Below are 20040 nucleotides of genomic sequence, written 5' to 3'. Positions count from 1 at the left end.
CTCGTGGTTTTGTAGGAAATTCACTGTTCTACAAAAATGGTTTCTTATGATTAGTCGATTAAATTAACCGTTTAAAAGATATTCATCGTCAAACTTCAATGCACAATAATTTTAACAAATTTAATTAATAATTCAAACAACTACAATCCAATTATATCTCAGTTGATAATTAAATAAAAAAAAACTTTTTGATAACAAATTGAATTTTTTTTTCTTCTAGATCAAAACTTTTTATATTAATTTTGTCAGAAAAATTTAATGAATCATTGACTCTAAGTTACAAAAAATGCAATACTTTTTTGTTTCAATGGACCCAAACTTGCTTAGGACCAAAGAAAACTAGAAAAAAAAAGTTTAAAACCTTTCTTTGTTTATAGAAACTGAAATTTATACAAATTTTCCCGAAACTCTTAAAATAATTTGGAATTGTTCAAATTATTAATCAAAAACTGTTAAAATTATTGTGCATTGAAGTTTGACGATAAATATCTCTTAACCTGTTAATTTAATAGACTAATCATAATGTAACCATTTTTGTATAGCAGTGAATTTCCTACAAAACCATCAGTTACTCGTATCATAATAATTTTTTGTTAACGAAGTTATAAAATTCATAAGAAAAAAGAAATCTGCCTTAAAATAATCAAACTTCAACCTTCAATAACTTTCGAACGGCGTGGTTTACAAAAAAAATTGTAAGAGACCTTTTTTGTAGAGAATTCAATTTCCTACAAATATATGAGATACACGATATATCTTTTCTCTGAAAGGCGGAGGACCTTCCTATTAAAATCAAGAGCTCATATTTAGAGAGAATTTACCAACCTTTTTTTCAGAGAATAAAGTGAAAAAAAGTCAATTATTTTGACCCACTCTACTGTATATTAATACTGATATAGAATGATTCTCATCTTAGATTTTGTAAATTTAATTAGTTTTAAAGTGTTCTTACTTGTCTCATCTTTAATCTTTTGAAGTTTCTCTTTCCTTTTGTCTTTAATTATCTTCTTGTACTTCTGTTTCTCTTCATCGAATATCTTATTTCTTTCTTCTAAATTCAGATCCTTGTCATGTCTCACTAAAAACAAAAAAACTCCACCTGGAGTCCTCCTCCTTGTTTGATTCTGAAAATCATCTTCATATATTTTTTTTAACTTTCAAGCTATATATCTTTGTTTTTTACCATTATTAGCATTCCACCCTCCTTTTCTATTCTTTGAGCTTCCTCATATATCTTAAATGTTCTTTCTATTCCTACTACATCCAGCACTCTTACTAAAAAAAATGGCTAATATAAATTTCTAAACTTCATAAATATGTTCGACATACATATTAAGTCTTCCCTTTCTTCGCCAAGTTTATTTGCCATATCTGTGGCAATTTCATTGATGTCACTGGTAATATCCACTTTTAAATCTGGAATCAATCTTGATGTTCCTTTGATTTCCGTTTCTGGACTATTTGATCTATGTTTTTGTCTAAAAATAAAAATAAATTAGATTAAATTAACCTTTTAACTAAACAAACCTAAAAAGCTTATTTTTCTATCAGCCCTGGTTCTTTTGTTTCCTTGAGTTGCCTCCAGTTCTTCATACATTTTTGGCGGCAAGCGAATAATCATATGATTCAACATTACGCGATCTATCTTTTTATACTAACATCACAGCTATTCATTGTTTCAGCTTTAATATCAGAAAATTGTATTATTATATAGAAACTTTTGTATATTACTGTAACAAAAACTACCTAAAACATCTTCCTGGGCCGGGTACTCCAAATGTCATACTTTTTCAACTTGTTTGGCTTAGGTATAAGTTTTGGAATAACTTTAATTTTTTTTGGTTTTTTACTTCGGGGAATGCCAACGTCAAGATCACTGTCGCTACCAGAAGATTGTTGTTCCTCTTCACTTTCACTGTAATGAGTATCAACAGGAAACCTTTTTTGTGGGATATCTAAGGCATAAGTTTGGGGTCTCTCCAGAGGAGTATAGACTTCAGTATCGTCATCGTCTTGAATCTGGAAATAAATGGATTAATTGTGCAGTGTAAAAACTAATGTCAGTGCTCACTTCTCCCTCTTCAAGATTGTTTTCATCTTGATCCATTGTATAATAATGATTTAACTGTCAGTTATAAAAATCGTATGCACACAGATATTTGTTGCTAACTTGTATATTTTATCCTTACTTTAGGAAAGAACTTATCACTTATATTCTATCAAACTTTCCATCTTTTCACAAAAAAAACAATAACCAAATTAAAAAGTTGTTAAACGTCAAACTGTACGTCAATGTCAATATCGTCATTTGTCAACTCATTTGAACTACCATTGAAAAATATCTGCCACCATATACATATCAAATACTTATAAATATATGTCTACCACCCGCTTACTGGCGCTTACTATCAAATTGCTACCTAACTTCACTGGGTACTTTTCGTCCTCGTCCTTTAAATTGTGAGATAAATAAAACCGGAATAATAAAACTTTGAAGTGTTATTTCTTGGCTATTTTGATTTGTTTCACGTTGTTTTTAAATTGTATAACTAAATTGTTGTTATTAATTAATTCGAGTTTTTATAATTTCTATCCACATTTTTTGAATCGTATATAGCAATAGTTCAAGAACTTTGAATTTCTTAAAAACAGATATTAGGTAAGAATATAATTTTAAATGCATAATTATGCATTGTCATGTTACTCAACTGTTTTTTCAGATAAAAATGACTTCAACAGTAATAGAGTTTTTGGTCAAAATGACCTGTAAAGCATGTGTTGATGATATTCATAAAAGTTTAGATAGTGTCGAAGGTATTAAAAAAGTCGATATTAATCTTGAAAAGGGCTCTGTTGTTATTGAAAGCACATTATCTACTCTAAGATTACAAGAATTACTTGAATCCACCGGCCGACCTGTTGCAGTTAAAGGTGGAGACTTTGTAATATTATTGGATTGTTTCTATACAATAACACTTTTTTATAGGCTATGCTGGAAGTAGCGCAGGTGTCTCTATTTTGGAAGCAGGAGACGCTAATGTAAATGGAGTTGTACGATTTGTACAAGCAACACCAGATGTGTGCATTATTGATGGCACAGTCGATGGATTACCGCCTGGTAAACATAGAATAGCAATTTATGAATGTGGTGATATATCTAGAGGTAATGTTTATAAATGTTATAACTTATCAATTTAAATTAGTTTTTTTAGGATGCAAAAGCATTGGAAACATTTTTAATCCTGACTATTACAATGTAAACAAAAAGGTGTATGGAGATATAGGAAAAATATTGGCAGAAAGAAATGGACGTTCTGAATTTCGATTAGAAGATAATACAATAAAATTATCAGATGTTTTAGGAAGAGCATTTGGAATAGGTCCTGAAGTAAGTACCAGTACAGTATCAGTACTCTTGCATTTTTTCTTTCAATTATTACTTGTCGATAAATAATTAGGATACATCAATTTGACTTGGGTTTTTCAGTAGTGCATGTGGTGTTTTTGTTATTATGTTTTCTACATTTTTATTAGAAATATGTTTTTTAACATTTTTAATAGCAAATAACGTTTACTGACAATTGTAAAACAAAACTAACAAATTATTTAGTCTACCTTTTGAAATTTTGCGAATTTGTTGCGCTTTTCTGGGCTTCTATCTATATGTACTTATTATATAATATTAAAATATGTGTTCAAATTTAAAATACATTATTTTTAAATGATATTATTCATGTTTAAAAGCAAATAATGTTAAATTTGAACATAATTTGAACTTAACATCGATGTTTTGCGTCGATGCCCATCACTAACACACGTCAACTTAACGAAGAAGAATACAACACAACATAACCCATTTTTTTAAATTTGATTTTGTTGTTTTTTACCTAAATCATGAACTCAAAATATACCATCTCAGCAATTCCTCAAAATTTGAGCAAGGAAGAGACAATAGTTCAAATAGTTGATGTTTTAGACCAATTAACTGAAATTACAAAAGACGTTTTATCTCGGGTGGATAAACGAATCCAAACAAATCATACGAAGCTTTCAAATATATCAAACAGGATAGATGTGGCAGCGTCCAAAATCAAGCAGCTTAACGGAGCAAAAAAAGCCACTACCGTGTTTTCAAGTAGTAAATATCCAGGCCTTGATGTAAAATGTGATTATGAATCGATATTTAGTGGCGGATCCGATATAAAGTTACAAAAACACAATGTTAAACATACAGCTTATTCATCCGCGTACGAACCTTTAAATAAATTGCAATTCTTTCACGTGGAAGTCCCCGATGAAAGGGATGATAGTGTGTTAGAAGGTCTTGGAAACTTACCACCAAATATTACAGGTGTCTGTGACTTGCTTCTTTTTTAACACAGGCAAAAAATGTTTATAAAAAGAATTCGGATACATTGATTCTTTAAAAGGAAATGAAGTAGTAAGTGAAACAGTGCACATAAATACATCTGAATTGGGCCCAGCACCTCACTCTATAAGTCAGAGATCGTCATCCCTACACCAAGGAATAGAGGAATCATATTTTTTTACAAACCAAAAGTAGAAGAGTTACCTGCATTAGATGTGCCTTTGGATCTACCAGACTTACCTGGCGTTGCTGGTGACTTGAGATATGAACTTGATGTTGACACTAGCATAGCACCTTCTGCCTTTAATCAAAATAAAGTTACCGCAGACAAGCTAGATTTACCCAGTGTGTTTGAAGTAAAAGATAATGTGGATGCAGTGTTGTCTAATCCTCCTCCACCACCTCCACCTCCAGAAAATGTACCTAAACCTCCACCAATACAAGAGCCACCTCCAAGAGTTGTTGATGTAAAAGTAACAAGTTCTGAAGATCCAACAAATAATATAAGTAAGTAAAATAATACATAGTTATATAAAGCTTACTATTAATGCCATATGACAGAAAAAAACGGCGTCACGGTGGCCTTTCAAATTTAAATTGATAATAAAGAATTATCTGATTTTCATCATATAGGGTTAGGCAATAGTGCATCGGGCATCTGTAGCTCCTAGAATGAAAAACTTGGGAATTTTGTTTAAGAGTAAACCTAAAGTATGTACTAGGATATGTTTCAGGAAAATATTTTAACTTCTACAGGCTGGCTCAAAAAAGTAGGAGTGGAATTTTTTTTAAATAGAACACCCTGTATATTATTGCTTTTTTGCATTCTTTCAGATCAGTTTATGTAATATGAGTAAATATATTTCGATAATTTCAGATAGATTAATAAATAAATAAAAAATATTTATTTTTGGCTTATTTAAAAAATATTCAAAATACAAGAACTGTCCTGAAATCAAAACTATAGTAGACATTTACTTTATATCGTCTGTTGTTACTTTGCTATAAATATCGTCATCTTAAATCATACTGGTGTTCAAAATTTTACGCGAAACTTGTAAAAATGTAACTGTAATGTGTAAAATATAATATAAATTTTCTTTTTTTTTTTTTTTTTTAAACGGAACACCCTGTATATACTCTAAATACAAAAAAATGTTCATTTTTTATGTCTCCTTCTATTAAAAAAATAATATACAGGGTGTTCCAAAAAACAAACGAAGAAAAATTATTTTATATTTTAGAAAGTTGGGCGTAGAATTTTGAACACCCTGTATGATTTAAGATTACGATATTTATAGCAAATTAAGCACAGACCATCTAAAGTAAATACCTAATGTAGCTTTAATTTCAAGACAATTCTTGTATTTTTAATTATAAGTGATCAGAAAGCAAGACAAAAATGCAGTAATTTACAGGGTGTTCCATTTAAAAAAATGAGCTACCCTGTAGAGGTTAAATTATTTTGCTGAAATATATTCTAATACATATTTTGCACTTAAACAAAATTCCTAAGTTTTTTATGTTAGGGGCTACAGATGCCCGAAGCACTATTGCCGAACCCCGTATACGCGAATACACTCTACACATACTGTATGTAACATGTGACATACGATAATCGCAAAACAATTTTCCGATGCACGTCATCAATCATATCGAAATTGACACTAAAGTCTATAAACCTAACTAAATGAAATTTTAGCCAAAAATGTTTAAATTTGTTGTATAATTTAAGATACCGAGCAGCTTATCATTTTACTTTATAAAGCAAATGATTGTAACAGATATTTTATTTAGATTAAAGCTTAAAAATGAGTTTAAACCGAATTTTTATTATCGTTATGTTGGTTGGTTTTATTATCATTGCGCCGTGTTCAGCAACGTTGTCGTTTATTATTTGACAATTATCCTAATGTCAGTCATTATTTTATATAATATCGTGTTGTTGTTGAATATTTGTGAGTAATTCTGTTTTTTGTCTATTTTCATAGTCTTTTTGTAAAAATTGTACTTTTAAGCAGAAACAGTTCTTTTAAGAACTAAATTTTCGAGTTTTTGTATTGCATTTCTTCAAATTGTGTGTTGCATTGTTATGTGCCGAAGTATTTGAACAGTTGAAGCAAAGAGTTAAAATTACCCTGATTAAAGTTACCCTGATAAACTATTTTGAACGAGAACCTGACAATAAATGTTCTTTATTATCCTTGACTGCAATCAGAGAAGTAAGTTTGATTGATAAGCACATTACACCACTTTGAAAGTTATTTCTACCTTAGTTTTTATTAAATTCTGTGATTTTAGTTTGTGCATTAATAGCACCCTCTCACTTGTTATTACCACTTATGGCGTTGTAAGATGTACACAATAAATAAATATCCCATAATAATGCTTAAAATAATCTTCATAATGGACTAGTTTTTGCCAATATGTAATAAGTAAAATAAACTATAAAACAAAAAAATCAATTAATTACTAAAATATCAGTTATTAAATTAAAAATAAAATTTTTAAATTAAGATCATCTCATAAATCCATCACAATCTGGCAGCGCTGTCGCCATCGCTTGTCACTCAAAGTTGATCACGTGCATCGGAAATTGTTTTGCGATTACCGTATGGAAACCTCTTTATAATCACTGTATTTACTTTAAAATTCCTGATTCTTTTTACAGCTACAACGCCGGTGCCCATCGCCGCACCAAGGGATATACCTCCACCACCTCCCCTGATCCCCGCACCTGTCCAACCTCCTCCTATCACCGCACCTCCCATTCCCGATTCCAGAACCAACCTGATGGAGGCAATACGACAGGCCGGTGGTTCCCAGGGAGCCAAACTGCGAAAAACAAACTCCGACCAGCACCAGTCTGCCAGTACGAAATCTACAGCGCCATCTGGTGACCTGATGGCGGACCTGCCTCGAAACTGATGTTGAGACGGAAGGGTATATCGGGAACGAAGAAATCGGAAGAAGTTCTGAGTGGAGAGTCGACTCTGGCAAAGATTTCGTTTATGATTCCTCCGCCGGACCCTAAAGAGGATAACGAGAGTAATGAAGGGTCTAGCAATGAAGGCGATTGGGATGATTAAATGTGTTAATTTTGATGCAATATATCCGGTATATTATGTGATATTCGTATTGTAATTAGGTGCAAAAATATGTTAAGAATAAAATATTTTATATATTATATAATGGAATGTAAGGTCTTGTTGTTAAGTATAACTAATGTAGGAAAATAAATTTATTATTTTGATAATAAAATTCTTGTTGACTTTTTATAAATATTTATCTACGTCAGTGAGTTAAGAAGCTCTTAACTCACGCATTTTCATTAGCGCACTCCTTGTTTAGATGATTACCTACCTATATTCATCTACGGATATTTAATCACACCTAATAGGGATATTCTATTTGGTCCATATTATTATGATCGAATGTCGTAAAGTAAAAAATATGCGTGGATAACTATTATTAGTAAATGTATTTTAGCAAACTAAGTATTTGTAAAATGCTAAGAGACTAAAAAATGTATCTAAATGCAAGATACAAGATGAAATTAAAGAAATATTTCAAATAGTTGTATCTGAAATAATAAGTCACATCTCTGTCTCATTATATAGATTTTTTAAATTTAAATTTAAAACTATACTCTTTTTTTAATTATTAGCATAACAATGGAGAACCAATTGCTTGTGGAATCGTAGCCAGATCGGCAGGCCTATTTCAAAATCCGAAGACTATATGCGCTTGCGATGGGACAACCATTTGGGATGAGGTGGCGAAACCAAATTCAAAATCAAACTTATAACATTTCTTGAAATGGAAGATAATGTAGTGTTTTTACAGGGTATTTCTTGTTCATGTAGCAAGATTGTAGAGTAGATAGAAAAAACTTGTTTTATCAATTATTTAAGTTCAATTATTTTTTACAAATACTCGAGTCTCTGGAGATACATAGTTGTCACAGATAAAGTCGAGGGAATTTATATAGGACTTTTTATACATCTGAATTTTTAATATTAAGAATGGTTTAAGACTCTAAAAATAATTGTTATCTAGTTTTGTTACGTATTTTTTTACATTACATTTTCTACAGTTGATACTTATTTTACGTTAAATGGGTATACATAATAGGTATTTGCTAATGCTTCTTACTAAGAGGAAATTAGTTTTGAATAATGATATGCATTTGTTAAGGTTTAGGTACCTAGGTTATAATTATTGTATATTTAACAAATATATTACGTATATTTATGATGAGATACAAATATTGTGTGTAGGTTTTAGAAAAACAACCATATTTGTTATTTTTTAATATTGTTTTAATAAAGCTGTTGATAAAAAACTTGTTTTTTTATTTCAAAATTATAATATTAAAATAAATTTGTAAGGCATTTTAGCACAAATATTTTTTATAATTTATTAATACTAATTACTTTAAAAATAAAGTTAAGCAGGATTTCAACAAAAAAAGAAAATTTATATTTTTAAAAATTAATAAACTAAATGAATGAAAATTTATCTAAATACATTAGTTTGATTTTATTAATTGTGATTAATAAAATTGCATTTATCTCATCAAGGAGATCGAAATCGAGCAAATATCAAAATAGAACTTTCAATCGGCGTAAAACGGTCTACATAATTTTGCTAACAAGAGAAAAAAAGTCAGTGGCGCACCTGTTTTAGAAAAATATTCCAGTTATAACCCGTATGCACGTCCCTGGTGAATATGTTGACACTTTTTTAGCATTAAATAGTAATTTTTACCTTCAAAATTTCATTCGAATCGCTAAAACCACTTGGAAGAAAATTATAATAAATCGAAAAAAAAATGTCTTTAAGCCCTTGTAGCTGCGAAACAAAGCAGAATCACCCCACGAGAGATGGCACATGTTTTTTGAAACACCCTGTATATAAGTCGGTGTTTTACAGCTATATTGCCGTTTCTCAAATTGTTTTTGATTTTAAAAGTGTTATTACAAGGGTTTAAACAAATCGATGTGTGTAAAGCACCTTTATAATGGATAAAAAATTAATTCTTTTTATAAAATAAGACATTTTGAAAAACAAAATAACTTACAATGGTTAATAAATGGAATATTTGCATAATTTCAGCGTCTGGTTAATAGAGTCTTCATTTACCAGATATAAATTTTAGGTGATACTTTGATTATGGAATTTTAAAGTAATTTCAAAGATTAAAAAAAAACAATGGGCGTTGGTAGATATTAGTCAAATAAGCATTACGAGTATAGCGATATACATACATAAGTACTTGTTTCGGCGGAATTATGACTCTTTAACATACATATTTATTATGTATGTTTGTATTTAAAATTTGTACAAGGAGGACAATAACTCGATGATTTAATATTATTGATAATTTTCTACATAGGCGTGCATTGTCGGTAGCTTTATTTTGCTCTTCTGTTAAAAGTTTACAAAAACAATATTTTCTTTAAATATATATTAAAAAAAATGTTAAAATAACTTTTCAACGTTTCTATTTTTTAATTATTTAATTGAAAAATGCACGTGAAGATATGACTAAATTTATTAAAAAAATATGAAGATTATTAAACAACTGAAAATAAAATTAATGGTCCTGGAATCTTGAAAAAACCGAAAAAATTCAGTGGTTCTCAAAATTTAAGGAAAATAATTTTTGGAAATTTACAAAGTAAAATACCTGGCCCAGAGCTGCAAGCTTCCGGACAACTTACGTTTTTTTTTATTTAAATCATTTTAATGACTTAAGTCATTTGAATTTAAGTCATTCTTCGAAAGCTGACTTAAGATTTAAAATTTAAGTCTTTTTGAAAACGATCTGTCGTTTAACTCTTTATTCCGAAATAGAAAAAGATTTTAGATAAGACTTAAGTCATTAAAAATATTTAAGTCTTTTTATAAATGGCTTTAAGTCAGATTTTTATATATTTTTATGATAAATTTTTTTAACAGCTGGATTCCTCTTTAAACTGTTAGGCGACAGCGAAGCAGCAGAAAAAAAACAATACTCAATACCACTAGTAAATAAAATGTTAGTTTTCCAGAACAGGTTTTGATTATTTGTCGTGCCACTAAAAGAGTTACTATGATGTGTTACTATAAAGTAGCCTACTGGTGAATGCGACTTATCCGTTACGAAGCTGCCTAGTCGCGGGTTCGTGGCAGCCAAGTGTTAGCCACTGACATGTGGAACTTTCGTCAAACTGTTGAACTTTATTCGCAGCGACCTCTTCATGCAATTTCACATTTCATAAAAATAAATGTCATGATGGAAAATAATTATGGAAGCCATTATTATTTTTTCGTTATTTGTTATTTACCGTGCGATTTTAACGTCTTTTTTAGGTAAATTCCAGAACGCAATCAATTTTACTGAATAAAACAGTGGGTTTATATAACAAAATTTTCGAGCACCTCTCAAAATATTTCAAATTATTATATTATTTGCAATAGAAACTCATGTTTGTAATTAAAAAATAATAATTTGCTTGAAACCGGGGTCAAACTTTAAAAAATTAGTCCACCGTCAGAAATAACAAAATAACTAAGTAAAAAATCTAGGTATATTTAGCTTAAAAAAGCATAATGTTTGAGCCATTTGGCTGATCGTTTAAAAATTTATGAAAAAAAAATGGCCCTTTAATCCGAAAAATACTTTATAGTTCCATATGCTTCCACAAAGTACCGGGAACAATAACATATTAGGCCAACCCTACCCGTTTGGACCTTTAAAATCTTCGGATTGATAAGTGACAAATGTAGCTATCCAAAGGCGACTTTATAGAAACAATATCTTTTTTGGAACTACATGGGCAACGATTCTTGGCAACCATAAAGTGATTTTTCCAAGAAAGTTCCCTGCGCCACCAAATTGCCACTTAATTGGAGCGTTGCTACACCGATCGCGGTGGTGGCGACTATACATTCCATTGATGTCACTATAATGTTCCGCCTTGTCCTTTGAAGTTATTTTTTACTTATTGTGCATTTTCTATTATTAGTGTTTCTACATTATTCAGAGCTACATGAGTATTTTAACGCCCACTCTTTTAGCTCTTGTTTTATATTGTTGGTTCTCAAATTAGTTCTCCTCTGAGATTCAGTTTCAGAGGAACTAACATTACACTCATCTACAGAAACAGCTTCAAAATGTCTCAATCACTACCTGATTTATGATGTTCATCAGTAGGATTATAGAAAGAGTCGTAATTTTCTCTATAGCTTGAAAATTTTTAAGTGCAAGCTAGAAACACTTGCATTTTTGGTAAAAATAAACGAAATTGAGTTGGTTTTCGACAGTGGTCGGGCTATTAGAACTCTGAATTCAAAAATCGATATCTCGAAATCTATTAGAAATAATTGATTGCAGTTTTTTCAAAAACTTTCTTAATATTTCTGCTGTATTTTCTTCGTAGACAGTAAGTGAAAATCTTTATCAATAAAAAAATTAAACGACTGCTGAAAATTGCTATGCTCTAAAAGTAAATAGATGGGTTGTTTACAATTTTTGAATGGAAAAAAACAACCTTTTCGAACTATTCCTCTAGTAATGATCCCTTAATTTTAAGAAAAGATAAATCTATATGGAAAATATGAACAATTTTAATTTAAAAAATCACATAGCACACCACTGCCAATAGCAATAAGGTCAACATACTTTACGGGTTTTACCTAACCCATCCTATTCTTTTGATCTTAAAATATTCATTCATTATCACTTCAGCTGCTCTAAAGTACCCTCATCAGTCACCATGTAACTGTACTCGAATAAAATATAAAAGAAAAATATGTCCGCGTTGAAAATTAATATTCCCCTAAGTTCTCAATTTTTCTATTTCTTTTTTTTTATATAAATTTATTGATATGTTGAAATACCTTTTTGCATTGTTGTTTGTACGTTTAATCCAATGTGGAACTTTAAAAGAAGCACGTTTTTTGAACGATGCTATGAGTGAACACGATTTGGCTTACTACTTTCAAACAACTGATAGAGACGCTATTCCAGACTATGAGGTAGTTCATCTTCCGGTAGAAGAATTAGTGAAAGATGATTTGAAAGAAGAAAATGACGACGAAGGCATAGAATATTCATTTTCCGCTTTCCAAAGGTAAATTAATGTTTTTTTTAATACCTCTAATAAACAAGACAATATGTTCAATGTAAATAAAACCAAACTGAATTGAGTTATTTAACTGTATATTTTAATATTTATTTGCCTAATATTTTAGCGTGTTTTCGTAAATTATTAGCGTGATTTTTTTTATAGTCGGCATTTTTATATATTTGCGATATACAATATGAAAAATATTGTCCGTTAATGTTTTGTTTGATGTGTATACAAGGTGTTAATTAATATTACGTAGAATTTTAAACCTACACTTAGATACTCGCAACACGACCGGTAATATTATAAATGTGCTTTATATAAAGTTTTTAACAACTAAAATTTTTTTTTAAAAGTATGTATATTTACTAGTGGAAAATATTTTATTACTTCATGAAACGAGTATTCAATCTTGTATTATTGGGCGAGTGCTTTTGTTTTTTAAAAAATGAATAATATTAATATTAAAAAATAAAAAATCGGTAAAAAAACTTTTAAGTTAAACGGTTTTATCTTATATGCACTGAAAACTAGAAAATAATAATAACAATTAGGTATTTTGAACTTCTAGTTCAGAAATATTTTAGTACTAGGCAGAATAGCTTTTAGGCATATTAGACTAAAATAAAAACGTGGGGCCCCTCTGAAATCCTACCTATGGCAAAGCATAACTTTATACTTTGGTAGATCATGAGCTCGGCGTTCGCTGGTGAAGCCGCCACGGCTGGTTATTGATTGTCAAAATCTCCAGTTACGATTATAGTAAGTCGATGCAATCCACCTTAGTATAGAAGAAAGTATTACAGCAATAGTTAATGGGCCCCACGTTTTTATTTTAGTCTAATATGCCTAAAAGCTATTCTGCCTAGTAATTAAAATATTTCTGAACTAGAAGTTCAAAATACCTAATTGTTATTATTATTTTCTAGTTTTCAGTGCACATAAGATAAAACCGTTTAACTTAAAAAGTTTTTTACCGACCCTTTTCTAGTTTTTAGTATTTAACGGAAATGCCTACCGAATATTCCTCATTCTATTTAATTCATTTAGTGCATCATTATTACATGGTTTCTACCTGATAATTTATTACAATCTAATTCCTCAATACATAGCCCTTCCAGAGACTTGACTCGACTTAGAGCCACGTATGCTTGCCCTTCCTCAAACAATTTTGATGCTAGCCTGGACTCATGACGCTCAGGTGTTTCTGACGCTAACAACTCTCTCTGTCTGTCGCGTTCTGATGCTAGCCTAGACTCATGACGCTCAGGTGTTTCTGACGCTAACAACTCTCTTTGTCTCTCTCGTTGTGATGCCAACCTAGACTCATGACGCTCAGGTATTTCTGCCGCTAACAACTCTCTCTGTCTGTCACGTTGTGATGCTAGCCTGGACTCATGACGCTCAGGTGTTTCTGACTCTACCAGCTGCCTTTGTCTCTCACGTTGTGCTATTAACCTGGCATCATGTTGCTCAGGTGTTTCTGTTGCTAACCGTTCTCTTCGTTTCTGTAGTCGACTATAGGTTTCATTTTCACTTTCTTTTGCACGTTTCGTTCTATACTTTTCTTTCGCCTTTTCGAGCCTTCTTTTTCGTTGTGTACCAAATTTCAGATCAATCTGACAACAGGAAGGTACTTAAATTTCAAAAAAAAACATCTATTATATTTTTCTTTCGCCTTTTCGAGCCTTCTTTTTCGTTGTGTAGCAGTTTCGTTTTTATTTTTGTTTGTTTTTTTATTTATTGTTTCCATGTTGTTCCCACGAGTAATGGACATTTTAACGGTCGACCCCCCCAGAGGTTCAGTAGAGGGGCAAGGCTATAATATACAACAAGAGGCGCCCAATCTTGAGGGGAAAACGCTTGCGACATTACATTTTTAGCCACCCTAATGCCATACAGTCCTCAGCACGTTTTAACCTATTACCTTAACTTGGGTGGTAAAGCTACCGCTAACTACGTAGGTACATCTAATCACCTACTTTTTTGTATCTGTCCTTCTAACGTCACACAATCTTGGACACAACTGTTCTGGACACGACTACTCATGCCCTCACCTAATACGCCATTTTGTAACGACGTCCATCTTGGATTTTAAATTTTGTCACAATCACAGTATTCTACTAGTGTAGCCCTTTCATTTGATACCCATATTGAGGGGGTTGTGGAAAAATATGAAATCCGCCATTTTGTACCGGCGGCCATCTTAGATTTACAATGTTATTGATATTACTATACTGTATTGTCATCGGAACTAAAGGTGTGTACCAAATTTCAGATCAATCTGACAACAGGAAGGTACTTAAATTTCAATTTCTAATTTTGACCCAAATAAACAAACAAATAAATAAATACCGTACGGGTCGAGCTAAATAAACACATTTTTTGTAATAAAACATTTTGATGAATTTATCAATCAATTTGATCACTTGGATTATCAACCTCGTGTTCCTGTGGATTACTTTAATACCTACAAAGTTTGTAAAAAAATAAAAACTAACACACATTTTTTGAACAAAACAAAACAAAATAATATTAACTAAACAAAACCTGAAAAAGTAATTTTTACTACATCACAAGCAAATAAAAATTAATATTTAGTCAAGATGACTCTTGAGAGAAATTTTGACTGAAATATGACTATTTCAGTCAAAATTTCTCTGGGGGAGGCCCCGGTATCCCCGTTCCCCCCTTTAATTACGCCAATGGCTTAGTATATGGTCCCCCTGTATATTTCTCGAAAAATTAGTTTGCATTTTTACATGGTTCCTCAAAAAAAAACAAGAATATACAGGGTGTTTCAAAAAATATGTGCTATCTCTCGTGGGGAGATTCCTCACGTAAAAATAAGATTTATTTTTTGTACCCAACATAGGTCCGACTCTCCTTTGTTTCGCAGCTACAAGGTCTTCATTTTTTTTTCAATTTATTATAATTTTCTTTGAAATGCTTTTAGCGATTCTAATGTAATTTAAATGGTAAAAAATACTATAAGTGCCACATATTTTAATGCTAAAAAAGAATTGATATATTCACAGGGACGTGCATATGGGTAGAATATATTTTTAATGAAAACATGTGCGCCACTGACTTTTTTTCCTTGTTAGCAAAATTGTGTAGACCGTTTAATGTCGATTAAAAGTTTTCTCTTGATATTTTGTCTTCTTGACGAGATAAACGCAGTTTTATTATTTTGCCTTTATCCCAAATCTAGCAAATTTTAAAAATGTTTAATGCCATTAACTGGTCACAGTGTTAAATAATTGCTCACTGATTGATTTCTCGTCAAAAAATATGAAAAAAAGTTTCTATAAATTAATTTTAAGGTTTTTAAAATAAGGATGTTAAAACTTTTAAATTTATTAATTTAATTTTTATTTTAATTTGATTAATTGTGATTAATAAAATTAAAATAAAAATTAAATTAATAAATTATTTACGTAATTGTAATAAAAAAAATATTCCAGTTATAATAAATTTAAAAAATAGACTTAAACTCCCTGTAGCTACGAAACAAAGCAAAATCGGACCATATATTTTATGTTAAGTCTATGGACGATATATATATCGTTGATATAAAAAATAAATCTTATTTTTCGTGAGGAATCTGCGCACGACAGATGGCACATGTTTTTTCAAACACCCTGTATATCTCGTATTATGTATACCCAAATTTCAGGCCGATTAATTTAAAACTGAAAAAGAATACCAACATATTAGGAACGACATTTAAAACATACATCCATGAAGATGATAATGTTCAATACTTGAATCAAACACCATTAAACTGTCATTATTTACACGAAGATGAAGAATTTGTTGCCGCACTTAGCATGTGTACCCCTAAAGCTGTGGTAAGGCATTTTCAACATTTAACATGGTATTTTTGTAAATATATGTTATCTAAGGGTTAAAAACATAGCTCAATAATATTTAGGATAAAACTAAAGCAAAAATAACAGCATTCAACGTAATGACATAATGATTGACATAATATACAAGTATATGTATTACCCTTGTATTACTATGGAGTCACTATGAAGTACATCGTAGAATTTTATTTTATTTATTTACGCAAACTTAAAATTTGGTGGTATTGAGAGAAAGAATGATATGTTTTATACAGGGTTGTTCACCACGTACGACACGGAGTATTGTAGCTAAACGATGAGATTTTTACAAATTGTAAGTTTGGGGTTCGTTGAAGGACTATTAGAGCTACAATTTAAAATATTTTTACAAGATGATCTCCCAAATAAATAAAAAATATCAAAGTTGTATTTTTTTAAGTGAACACCCTAATATTATTACATTTTTAGTTTTCTACGATTAAAAATAAAAGATAGAAATTGGGTTTATTATACTTAAACCAAACAAAATCTTTAAAAAAAAATTTCAATTTTGTGAAAATAAATAAATAAAAAAAAAAAAAAGGCTTCATTTCTCCGAGGGTATCAAAGTTTTAATATAAATATTTACTGAAGTTTATTTATTGATCCGAGTTATTGTGTTGTAATAATAAATAATACTACCTTATACAGAGTGTCTAAAATCTATTTTAAATAATTATTATCAAACGGCAATAACTTCTTTAATTTAAATGGAATGCCCTGTATATTTTGGAGAATCAGATGCACAAATTAAATTGTCTATCAAATTGTATTATACCATTTTTACCTATCCCTTCAAGTTTTCGTAGAAAATGCATTTTCTTATAATTTTAGACCTCATTTATCAATATATCCATGGAATACTGACATTTTAGATTGTTTTTAAAGCAACAAATGTACAAAAATGTACAGACTAGTAATATTATTATCGTTTTAGCAAAACGATATTACTAACCCTTGTATGCCAAAAGAAAACTATTTAAATCTTTATAAAAGTATACCATTAATAAATACCTACAACACCATTATTTCCGCCATATACTAATTAATGACATACTTAATTGTGTTTGTTAATAAATTATTATAAATAAATGTGGATTTTGAGTCAGAAATCAATATAATAAGTTATCAAATTAAAGTCTTTGTTGTTATACATAAGCATTTATTAAAAATGTTATTAAAAGGTATTTTTTATCACACTGTCTAATGCCCATACAAAATTCAGTTTTTTTTAGTATTTGGAGCAATTATTATTAATCAACGCAAACAGTCAGTTAATGTAGTTTGAATACTGGAATCATAATTGGTCCTCTTTAACAAATATTTAAACAGTTTTTTTATTTTTAATGAAATAAACGAATTATATCGACAATATTAGTATCTGTACTCTTTAAAATTTGGTACATCTTTAAAATAATCTAAAATGTCAATAGTCCCATGGGTATATTGATAAATAAATTCTAAATTACAGAAAATAAATTTTCTGGAAAGCAAAAAGAGGCTCAGGCAAAAAATGGTATAATTGATGAACAGACCAAAGTATTGCATCTGTTCTCGCCAAAATACAGGGTGTTCAAAAAATTATTTTTCCTCGTATTTTTCGTTTGTATTTAAAATTTTTAGACACTCTGTATCGGATTGTATTGTTGCAGCACGGTAGGCAGTAACTTCGATAATATTACAGTATTAAGCACCGTTACCTGTGGCTATAAAGCCTGTTCAATAAAATTGAAATGACTAAGCATTCGACAGGTTAAAGTAATGAACTTAATCAAGCCCACCTTTATTTCAACCGTAGAATCCAAAAATAGGGAGCCTGTATACAGGGGTTTCCGGCAAACCTGCAACTATAATATTTTACTTATTTGGGACACTCTGTATCTTGTAAAATGAGCACAAGTAGCAGCTCTTTATTCAACCAGCATAACTTAAGGCTATGTAAAAATCTATCGTTAACCTAATAATTTAACTTTATACACAAGACCACAAATATTAAAATAATATTGATTATTAAAACACACTTCTGTGTATTATGATATTTTTATGTATTAGCAACATCAATAGTAAATAATGTAATGTAATAAACCGCTTAAATTCTGCCAAAATTTTAGGGTATGCGCTGCCTACCTTGCCTACCTTGACGAGCCGCCACTGAATTTCTTTAACAGTTAACTAAATATTTTTTTGATTCTGTCTGTTATAATTCTACGTATGAATTTTACCTACATAGTAACATAATATCATTCTTCTAGGTTGATTTAATTAGAAATGTTAATTGTATTTTAGCAAGGTTTTACTTCTGGACAACTACATTCGAAATACATCCGTTAACTCCGAAACTTCAGAGATTGGTAAAGAGGGATATTAGTGATGAAGAACCTTCTAGTCAGAGAAGAGTACCTCATATTATTAAAAGAGCAAGATTCGCGAAAGATTTCTTGTTTGATGATTTATTTCCTACAGCAGGTAAGAAACGTAAAAAAAATGTCACTTAAGTATGGTAAGTGATATTACACCAAGACTTTTATTATACAGTGAAAGTATAAGTACACTCTGTATAAGATTTTTTTATCGCAACACGAAATTTAATAAATAGAGAACTTCAGTACGATATTTAGTTTTAAAAACTTAAATACACCCCTAGAGAAATGAAGCATTAAAATTGTTGCTGCATTTTCACAAAATCGTAAATATTTCCAAAACGCTAAGATTAAAGTGCAAGTGTATAATCATATTTTGCTTTTTAATCATGAAACTAAAAATGTAATAATATACAATTGTGTTCCATTTAAAAAAATACAACTTTGATGGCACATTTATTTGGGACACTCCTTACCTATTGAAAATAATTCGTGTGGCTACAATACTTCGTGTCGAATGAGGTGAATAACCCTGTATATAGAAACCATATTTGATTATTATTTTAGGTAACCTCTTGGACAGAAATGAAGAGTTAAATGACAACATAGGCGATATTTTCGAGGACGAAATTTTCCAGAATACCCTTAATAATAACCTTTACCGTAGAGCTCCGCCAATGACTGTAGAACTAGCGTTGTTTTTTGATGAAGCAGCATATAAAATATTTGGTCCTTATTTTGGTTACGATGACAGAAAATTACAGAATATGCTACTAGCCTACATAAACGGCGTAAGTAAAAATTTCGTACTCTACTTGCATACCTATACATACATGCATATGTACAGGGTGGGTCAAATTCGACGCTTTTAAATGGAAACACCCTTTTCTATAGGAGATAGACAAAAACTAATATCGGTGTCTGGAGCTCAATTTTCATCAAAAACATGATGGTGAAAACCGCACATCAATATCTGTTTCGGAGTTACAGGGGTATTTTTCAAAAATGTGCATTTTAACAAATCGCTGTAACTTTTTGCTATGGAAGAATTTTGTATTTCTATGAAAACATTTCAAAGCACGCTTTTACGTAGAATTTAATGGTTTAAGTATAATTTTTTTAAATTAATATTTAAGAGTTATCAACAGAAAATTTTTTTTTTATTTTTATTTGGGACACCCTCTATAATTTTTAATTAACTGAAAAAGAATTTAAAATTACATTTCAAAAATATAGCACACTTGATGTTTTGTTATAATTCCCTTCGAAATACAGAATTTTAAAAGTTCGCCACTTTTAACTAG

At 30.2% G+C, this 20040-nt stretch overlaps 2 protein-coding genes and 1 pseudogene across 2 annotated transcripts; 2 read left to right on the top strand and 1 right to left on the bottom strand.

Annotated features, from left to right (window-relative positions):
• Positions 1-884: 884 nt before the first annotated feature.
• Positions 885-2319, bottom strand: LOC115884397 (annotated as a pseudogene).
• Positions 2320-2425: 106 nt separating this feature from the next.
• On the top strand, positions 2426-8714 carry LOC115884398 (copper chaperone for superoxide dismutase-like). Its single transcript, XM_030902956.1, has 5 exons — positions 2426-2659; positions 2721-2931; positions 2987-3163; positions 3213-3388; positions 8037-8714. Exons 2-5 carry the CDS (start codon positions 2727-2729, stop codon positions 8175-8177), a joined length of 699 nt encoding a protein of 232 aa, XP_030758816.1. The 5' UTR covers positions 2426-2659; positions 2721-2726; the 3' UTR covers positions 8178-8714.
• A 3463-nt stretch (positions 8715-12177) lies between these two features.
• Positions 12178-19614, top strand: LOC115884396. The gene is made up of 4 exons (XM_030902954.1): positions 12178-12489; positions 16166-16340; positions 18629-18842; positions 19304-19614. The coding sequence occupies exons 1-4, from the start codon at positions 12245-12247 to the stop codon at positions 19606-19608; spliced, it is 939 nt and encodes a 312-aa protein (XP_030758814.1). The 5' UTR covers positions 12178-12244; the 3' UTR covers positions 19609-19614.
• The last annotated feature ends 426 nt before the right edge of the window (positions 19615-20040 follow it).

Source organism: Sitophilus oryzae, unplaced genomic scaffold, assembly GCF_002938485.1.
Source record: "Sitophilus oryzae breed Bouriz unplaced genomic scaffold, Soryzae_2.0 scaffold_237_pilon_pilon, whole genome shotgun sequence".
NCBI lineage: Eukaryota > Metazoa > Arthropoda > Insecta > Coleoptera > Curculionidae > Sitophilus > Sitophilus oryzae.
This window is presented reverse-complemented; position numbering and strand designations above follow the sequence as displayed.